The sequence below is a fragment of the Jatropha curcas genome, chromosome 9, assembly GCF_041381405.1.
Source record: "Jatropha curcas cultivar XTBG-Jc1 chromosome 9, XTBG_Jcur_1.0, whole genome shotgun sequence".
NCBI lineage: Eukaryota > Viridiplantae > Streptophyta > Magnoliopsida > Malpighiales > Euphorbiaceae > Jatropha > Jatropha curcas.
Genome location: NC_143159.1, coordinates 21189970 through 21199548, shown reverse-complemented (window position 1 = coordinate 21199548; position 9579 = coordinate 21189970). Strand labels below are relative to the sequence as shown.

The window sequence follows — 9579 nt, the reverse complement described above, 5'->3', positions numbered from 1 at the left end:
TATGAGAACAAAAATATACTGGGTACATGAATAGCTGTGTCACGCAGGTGGTCCCATCCGAATCAAAGACTTTTGGACATGAATAGTCGCATCACGCAGGTAGTAGCTGCATGACGCGGCTGCTCTGGTCCGCAACTACCTTTCAAACTGGTCTTTTTTACGTTTCTTTTTATTAACAAAGGTTTAATATAACTCAGAAACACTCAGAAATGGACAAAATGTTGTTCAATCAACACCAAACTAACTAAATACCAAGAAAATAAGATTTTTCACAAATAAATAACTAAAAATGAAAAGGGAGGTTTAGATGATTACCTAACCCTCAGATTCGAGGATTGCATATGATTTTGATGATCTGGGAACAAAACTTCATGATCCCAGAAGCGTTTAGTATCAAGTTTTAGCAATAAACACGTTTCTTTCCTTTCTTTTCTCTTTTTTTCTCTTTTTATGTCTTTTTGAAATTTTTTTCTTTAGTTTTTAATCTATCTCTAATGGCTTAATCTTCCTCAAGGTTACTCACTTGAGTTCTTAAGGAAAACCCTAGCCATAATCAAATGTCTCTCTGCCTAAAAAATATCAAAGTTCAGAGAAAAAAAAATGAGAGAAAGAAAAAAAAAGTCCCGTTTCAAAATGAAAATGTTGTATTTATATGGCTAGGGCAACAGAGCAGTCGCGTCACGCAAGTATGAGCTGTGTGACGCACCCGTAAGCCCGCGTGACGCGAATTACTTTTCGTATAGTTGCCGCGTATCCATACAAACAGCGCAGGCCGTTGCACGGGCGCGCGCCAAAGGTGTCAGCCCTGTTAGAGCTGCATGACGCAGCTGATAGTACCGTCACGCAGGTACTAGCTGCGTGACGCAACCCTAACACGGGTCAGGCTCCTTTGGGCGGTTTGATTCAACTCTTGGTTCAAAACGCTCCTGGTTTATTGTGAAACCTTATCTTTTGTCCTCATATCATCATCGGGCCAGGTGGGGGCATAAAATTACGCGTCAACAGGTTCACTAACCTCAGAATTAGTATGTTCTTCTAAGATATTTATATTTCTTGATGCTTGAGGAGTATCCGGAGCTACTTGTTGAGTAGTCTCGGAACGGACTTCAAGTTTACTTAATTGATCTTTTAATTTGTTTACAAATTCTTTTTGACTAGACTGAGAAATTTGAAAAGGTTTAAAAATGTGAGATTTTATTTTGTCTTTACCTTTTACACTTTCAGTTACATGTGGTTTATCTCCTAACAAATTTTCAATTCGTTTTAATTGTGTATTTAAACAAATTAGACTAGCATTAATAAAATTATTTTGTTCAATGACTTTTTTATTTACTTCATTTTCTTGAGCAATTTTATATGGAGCACATACAACTTCATTATCTTGATATTTTAATTTACTAATTGTTTTAGGAGGAAAATCACTTTTTATTGTTTGATCATTTACTATCCATTCTGGTCTTTTATCTCTTATAGTTATGGGATTTAAACTTTTATCAGATGTTTTTTCTTTAATTAAGTTATACCATTCAAAAAATTTAACTTCAGTTTTGTTATTTAATTTATATTCGAAATATTCATATTTTAATTCTTCAAAAGTATAAATTTTTAATATCTTTTTCATTTTTATTAAATTTTTAGTTTTAGATATTTCTTTTAGTAAACTTTTTTCAATATCATCTTTACTAAGTACATTTAATTCTCTGTTTATATCACTAACGTTTTCAGTTATAGCTGAAGCTGTTGGTGATTCTGGAGATGAATTTACTAAATTTGACTGTTGGTTTAAGTAATTATCAACAGGATTATAAACTGCCTGTGGTATAGAATTACTATAATCAACACCTTTCATTTTAAGAGACTGATTTAAATTTGGAATATCAGAAGTAGAATATCTAGGTTTTACTAATGTTTGAATAATCGGCTTAGGCTCAGTTTCTTTATATTTAGCATAAATAACAGAAGGTATAGATGAATTAGGTTTATCATTTTCTTCTGTAGTAACAGAGGAAGATGACCCTGTATATCTCATACTTTGACTTCTATTAAATTTCAATGTAACTTTACCATCTTCAAATTGTTCAATTTTTTGTAAATTTATGTTTGGTTTTACTTTATCAACAACTGGAGGAGGTACAACTCCTTCCAAAATCCATTCATCTGTAAGTGTTATATCTTTCCATTGGATGGTTTTAGGAATTACTGTATTTGTTTTAGTTAAATCTGTTTGAAGAAATCTTGTTTCCCCAATTTTAGGTTGTAATTTATATTTAGTTGCAAAAGCTGAATTCATGGCTTTATAATGAATTTTATAAATTAGAGCAATAGGGATTGATCCTTGCTTCATTTTATAATTATGAGTTTTAATTTCTAAAATTATACTTTCTAAAATGTTTAAATCATTTAATGAAACTGTCATATCTGGGTATACTTCAAAGGAAATAGGCCCTTCACTAAGACTGGTTTCAACAGATCCTAACAAAAAATCTTGAAAATTTAAAAATCTAGCATCCCTTACTACTGCAAGAATACTAGTGTTTAATCCTTCTCTTGTTAACGGTTTTATTCCTACTTGTATTAATCCTATATGAATATATTTGTATTTCTTACTTTTATGATGTTGTAGAGTTTTAGAAGACAAAAGAGTTATTCTTTCAAAAGGTTTACTTAATTGAAAATCTCTTTCTTCAGTTTTAATCACATAATCAGTTTTAAATAAATTAAATTTAGAAATTTTATAAATTTGTTCTTTATTAACTTTAGGTATTTCCCATTCATCAATTGCTTTACTAAAATCTTGTAAAATTAATTCATTACGATTTATGATCCTTTTAATTTCTGAAGATTCAGAATCATCCGATTTAACACTACTATTAGATCTACACAATAGAGGATCCATTTTATGATATCAACAAGTCGCGACCACTGCCTGGTTATACCCTTACTCAGCCTTCAACACACGGCTATCAACGGGTTCAGTAGGCATACCTAAAACTGTCTATGATATCCAGAAAATGAATTCTTATTATGAAGATAATAGTAATTTTAAACCAGAAGGCTCTGATACCAACAAAAGGACAAATACCAACAAAATTCTAAAAGAATAAAAATTTTAGAATCACAACTCATTTCTAGTTCTTCTTCTGATGAAGAACCAGATAATGACTTAAAAGATGACATAAACCAATTAGATGAAGATGTAGATTGTAATTTTCTAAATTTATTACAAGAAATAACTTCCAGAAAATATTTAGTCAAAATAAACATTAAAATTAATGATTTTGTTATCGATGCAATTGCACTATTCGATACAGGTGCAGATTTAAATTGTATAAAATCTGATTTAGTACCTAAAAGATATTGGTTAAAAACTAATGAAAAATTAAGTACGGCAAATAAATCTAAACTTGAAATTATAGGCAAAACAGATGCACTAATAGTAAATCAAGGTTTAGAAATTAATACAGTATTTTTATTATCACCTCAAAATAAATTATATGGCAATATTAGGCACTCCTTTCATAAACCTAATAACACCATATTCAGTTAAAGAAGATTGTATTAAATTCAAAATAAGGAATAATAAAGCTAAATTAGAATTCACAGAAAAACCTAAAAAGAAGCAATTAAACTTATTAAAAGCTCATTCCATTAAAATATTAGAAATAAATTCTTTGATAAAATCTAAAGAAGAAAACCTAAAAGATATAAAAAATAATTTATGTTTACATAGAATTCAAAAGCAATTAAATTCTGAATTTATACAAAATAAAATCAAAAATCTAAGAGAATATATGGAAAATAAACTTTGTGCTGATCATCCAAATGCATTTTGGAATCGTAAACAGCATGTAGTTGACTTACCATATGAAAAAGATTTTGATGAAAAAACTATTAAGACTAAAGCCAGACCAATTCAGATGAATCCTGAATTGATTGAACATTGTAAAAAAGAAATTCAAGATTTAGAGAATAAAAAATTAATTTGTAAATCTAGAAGCCCCTGGTCTTGTGCGGCTTTCTATGTAAATAAAAATGCTGAAATTGAGAGAGGTGTACCTAGATTGGTCATCAACTATAAACCATTAAACACAGCATTAAAATGGATTAGATATCCTATTCCAAATAAAAAAGATCTTTTAAAGAAACTATATAATGCAAATATTTTCAGTAAATTTGATATGAAATCTGGCTATTGGCAAATTCAAATTGCCCCTAAAGACAGATATAAAACCGCATTTACAGTTCCATTTGGTCAATACGAATGGAATGTAATGCCATTTGGATTAAAAAATGCTCCTTCAGAATTCCAAAGAATAATGAATGACATTTTTAATCCATATTCACAATTTTGTATAGTATACATTGATGATGTATTAGTTTTCAGTCAAACTATTGAACATCATTTTAAACACTTAAAAACATTTTGCATGGTTATAGAGAAAAATGGCTTAGCACTTAGTAAAACAAAAATGGATTTGTTTAAAACTAAAATTAGATTTTTAGGTCATTATATTGAACGAGGTATAATTCAACCTATCGAAAGAACTTTAGTTTTTGGAGAAAAATTTCCTAATGAAATCACTAATAAACTCCAATTACAAAGGTTTCTTGGTTGTTTACACTATGTAATTGATTTTTATCCTAATCTGAATTGCATGATAGACTTCGTAAAAATGCTGGTCCTTTGACTCATCAGCATACACAATTAGTAAAAAAGATTAAATCTTTAGTAAACGAAATTCCTTATTTGTATATTCCTAATCCCAATGCTTTTAAAATTGTTGAAACTGATGCTTCTGACATTGGTTATGGAGGCATTTTAAAACAAAGAATTAATGGTAAAGAACGGATAATTCAATACACTTCAGGTCATTGGACTCCAGCTCAATTGAATTATTCTACTATTAAAAAAGAAATTTTAAGCATTGTTATTTGTATCAATAAATTTCAATCTGATTTATTAAATCAAAAGTTTTTATTAAGAATTGATTGTAAATCTGCTAAAGATGTCTTACAAAAAGATGTTCAAAACTTTGCATCTAAACAAATATTTGCTAGATGGCAAGCTCTTTTAAGCATTTTTGAATTTGATATCGAATATATTAAAGGTAATGATAATAATATTCCAGATTTTCCGACCCGCGAATTCTTACAGAACGATGGGAAGAAAGAAGGATAAAGGGAAAAACCCTATGCCCAGTTCACCTAGTAAAGACTCACCCACTAAAGCTCTTTCAGAGCATTCAGAAGACCTACCTAAAACCCTAAATACTAAAGACTTTAAAAAATGGATTGAAGAACTTTCTCAATCCCCAGAAGTTCTTAAAGCATTGCAGAATATGGCCTCTTCTTCCACAGAAGAATCAGGTATGGCTTCTAAACCTAAAGCGATCGTACCCGCTCATGGTACGGCTACTCTGTCTCAAACGGTAGACAGTAAAGAGTTATCAAATCCGTTAATGGCTGTGGATTTGCCAAAACTCCAATATACTAATACTAGTAATATACATAAATGGTTTGTAAAAAGTTTGTATGATTTTGAAATTGAAGTTGAGGATGGATATAACAATATCAATCCTTGGCAAATTATAAAAAATATATACCCTGAGAATTGGTATTTTGTTCCATTTGATTTGTCAAAATCTCAGGAATACTATCATAATATATTAATAGAAACAGGATCTGTAAAAATAAAACATACTTTTGATAAAAATAAAATTATTTCTTACTCCTCTTTATAAATAAAACGCGTCATCCATCCTAAGGATTGGCCCGTATCTTCTTTATATACTCCAGTAAGATTTAAATCCTTGTATAAACATTGTATGATTTATAATTATTTTGATTATAAAGATGCGTGGGAAAAAGTATTTTGTCTTCAAAATCCCACTACTACGCATTCATGGTTACTATATTTTGATCAAACTATACGTACTGATTTAAAAATACCAAATTGGTTTAAATGGTGGTGGCAGTTTAAAGGTCTCTCTGAGGAAATCATTCCTTCTGAGATCATTTCTTTATACCAATACTTTAAAGCCCATTATAAACCTAAACCTGAAGAAGTTCATATCCCCTCTCTTATGTATTATTGTATGACCTTCTTCACCCCATGGGTATATCAATGGTTTTTCGATTATCAGTATATCCCAGGAACTCAGATTCTTATGTTAGTAAAACGCCATAAAATCAAATGGTGGGGATCCTTTAAAAACTCCACTACTGAAGTAAAAATCCGCCAGTGGATTTTAAAGAAACTATCCAGCCCATCTAAACCAGCTCTAACATATGCGAACACATTAGCCATTCAGGATAACCCTCAATTTGGGATCCAGAAGGCCCAATGTCAAGCCCGTTTAGCTACTGCTAAAACGCCCGAAGAATATAAACTGATTTGTCAAGAGATGTTTGAACAACTCTCAACCAGTTCAAATCAGCCCATAAACCCATCTTCCAGTAAAACGCACAGTGCGTCTTCTAGTAAATCTTCAAAGACGACACGTCATAAAGGTAAAAGTAAAATTGTTTTATCATCATCTTCAACAGCATCCCTATCATCAGTTGAAGATAGTGATAGCAATAATGATGATATTCCGTCCCCCATTAAAATCAAAAGTAAAGCAAGTCAAAAAGCTAAAGCGAAGAAAGAAAAAATAAAGAAAGAAAAAAGAAAGGATAAGATAAAGAAAAGAAAAGATAAAAAGAAAAAAGAGGACACTTCATCGACCTCCTCTTACTCTGAATCCCTGTAAACAGGCAGAAGGAACCTTATTCCTTCAACTTTTTTGATAAAATGTCAATTCTTATCAGGTGGCAGACCAACCACTATGCATCTACAGTAAAGGTCAACCACTATGCATCTACAGTAAGGGCCAGACTACTATTTCAACAGTAGAAGCCAGATATTATTCCCAAACAGTAAAGGCCAAGACACAGTGGCAGACAAGGTACTATTCATCCACAGTAAAAGTTAAGATTCGGTGGTCGACATGTCACTGTTCACCAACAGTAAAAGCAAATAGTAAAGATTCCACAAATTTTGTATTTAAAGGGAGCCTCTCCCCTTGTGAAGGCATAAGTTCAAATAAGTTCAGCTAGGATATAAATTAAGATTAGCTCTCCTCCTTCTCTCCACGTTGATTGTAAGGATTCAAGGTTAGATAATCTTTGTAAGTATAAACTAGTTTGAACTTGAGCTTATCATTTAAATTTTGTATATTACAAATAAATTTTGTAATTTCAATTTTATAAATTAGTAAAATTAAATTGTTACTTTGGTAAGACCGTGTTGACGGCGCATTTCTTCTTCTCCCTCCTCACTCTGACTTAATTCTGGAGATCCCAGGTTAAGGTTGCAGGAACCCTAAACCTCTAAAAACTCAATTTAAATTATAAATTTGTTGTGTTGATGTATATAAGTATGCTCTGTGGATGCAGCTTAGTCTGATCTTCCACATCAGAAAATTGTTTTGCTTGTTTATTTAAAATTAAATTCATACATCATAGCATTTACTTCAGAATCAATATACTTGTAAACTTTAAATGTGTTATATATATATATATTTTTAGATCCTTTTGATAATAATATATATATATGTGTTTATATAATTTGAAGATTTGATAATAATAATATATATATATATATATATATATATATATATATATATATATATATATGTTTATATAATTTGAAGATTCAAAATATAAACAGTCCTTTGTCCTTTTGTTGGTATTTGTCCTTTTGTTGGTATCAGAGCCTTCTAGTTTAAAATTACTATTATCTTCATAATAAGAATTCATTTTCTGGATATCATAGATAGTTTTGGGTATGCCTACTGAACCCGTTGATAGCCGTGTGTTGAAGGCTGAGTAAGGGTATAACCAGGCAGTGGCCGCGACTTGTTGATATCATAAAACGGATCCTCTATTGTGTAGATCTAATAGTAGTGTTAAATCGGATGATTCTGAATCTTCAGAAATTAAAAGGATCATAAATCGTAATGAATTAATTTTACAAGATTTTAGTAAAGCAATTGATGAATGGGAAATACCTAAAGTTGATAAAGAACAAATTTATAAAATTTCTAAATTTAATTTATTTAAAACTGATTATGTGATTAAAACTGAAGAAAGAGATTTTCAATTAAGTAAACCTTTTGAAAGAATAACTCTTTTGTCTTCTAAAACTCTACAACATCATAAAAGTAAGAAATACAAATATATTCATATAGGATTAATACAAGTAGGAATAAAACCGTTAACAAGAGAAGGATTAAACACTAGTATTCTTGCGGTAGTAAGGGATGCCAGATTTTTAAATTTTCAAGATTCTTTGTTAGGATCTGTTGAAACCAGTCTTAGTGAAGGGCCTATTTCCTTTGAAGTATACCCAGATATGACAGTTTCATTAAATGATTTAAACATTTTAGAAAGTATAATTTTAGAAATTAAAACTCATAATTATAAAATGAAGCAAGGATCAATCCCTATTGCTCTAATTTATAAAATTCATTATAAAGCCATGAATTCAGCTTTTGGAACTAAATATAAATTACAATCTAAAATTGGGGAAACAAGATTTCTTCAAACAGATTTAACTAAAACAAATACAGTAATTCCTAAAACCATCCAATGGAAAGATATAACACTTCCAGACGAATGGATTTTGGAAGGAGTTGTACCTCCTCCAGTTGTTGATAAAGTAAAACCAAACATAAATTTACAAAAAATTGAACAATTTGAAGATGGTAAAGTTACATTGAAATTTAATAGAAGTCAAAGTATGAGATATACAGGGTCATCTTCCTCTGTTACTACAGAAGAAAATGATAAACCTAATTCATCTATACCTTCTGTTATTTATGCTAAATATAAAGAAACTGAGCCTAAGCCGATTATTCAAACATTAGTAAAACCTAGATATTCTACTTCTAATATTCCAAATTTAAATCAGTCTCTTAAAATGAAAGGTGTTGATTATAGTAATTCTATACCACAGGCAGTTTATAATCCTGTTGATAATTACTTAAACCAACAGTCAAATTTAGTAAATTCATCTCCAGAATCACCAACAGCTTCAGCTATAACTGAAAACGTTAGTGATATAAACAGAGAATTAAATGTACTTAGTAAAGATGATATTGAAAAAAGTTTACTAAAAGAAATATCTAAAACTAAAAATTTAATAAAAATGAAAAAGATATTAAAAATTTATACTTTTAAAGAATTAAAATATGAATATTTCGAATATAAATTAAATAACAAAACTGAAGTTAAATTTTTTGAATGGTATAACTTAATTAAAGAAAAAACATCTGATAAAAGTTTAAATCCCATAACTATAAGAGATAAAAGACCAGAATGGATAGTAAATGATCAAACAATAAAAAGTGATTTTCCTCCTAAAACAATTAGTAAATTAAAATATCAAGATAATGAAGTTGTATGTGCTCCATATAAAATTGCTCAAGAAAATGATGTAAATAAAAAAGTCATTGAACAAAATAATTTTAGTAATGCTAGTCTAATTTGTTTAAATACACAATTAAAACGAATTGAAAATTTGTTAGAAGATAAACC

General features: G+C 29.7%; 1 protein-coding gene across 1 annotated transcript; it reads left to right on the top strand.

Annotated features, from left to right (window-relative positions):
* Nucleotides 1–5159: 5159 nt before the first annotated feature.
* On the top strand, nucleotides 5160–9178 carry LOC149493788 (uncharacterized; the record flags this gene model as incomplete). The annotated part of the gene is made up of 3 exons (XM_089726345.1): nucleotides 5160–5367; nucleotides 6154–6615; nucleotides 7932–9178. Coding segments are annotated over exons 1-3 (1917 nt in total), but the record flags the coding sequence as incomplete, so codon positions are not given.
* Nucleotides 9179–9579: the final 401 nt, after the last annotated feature.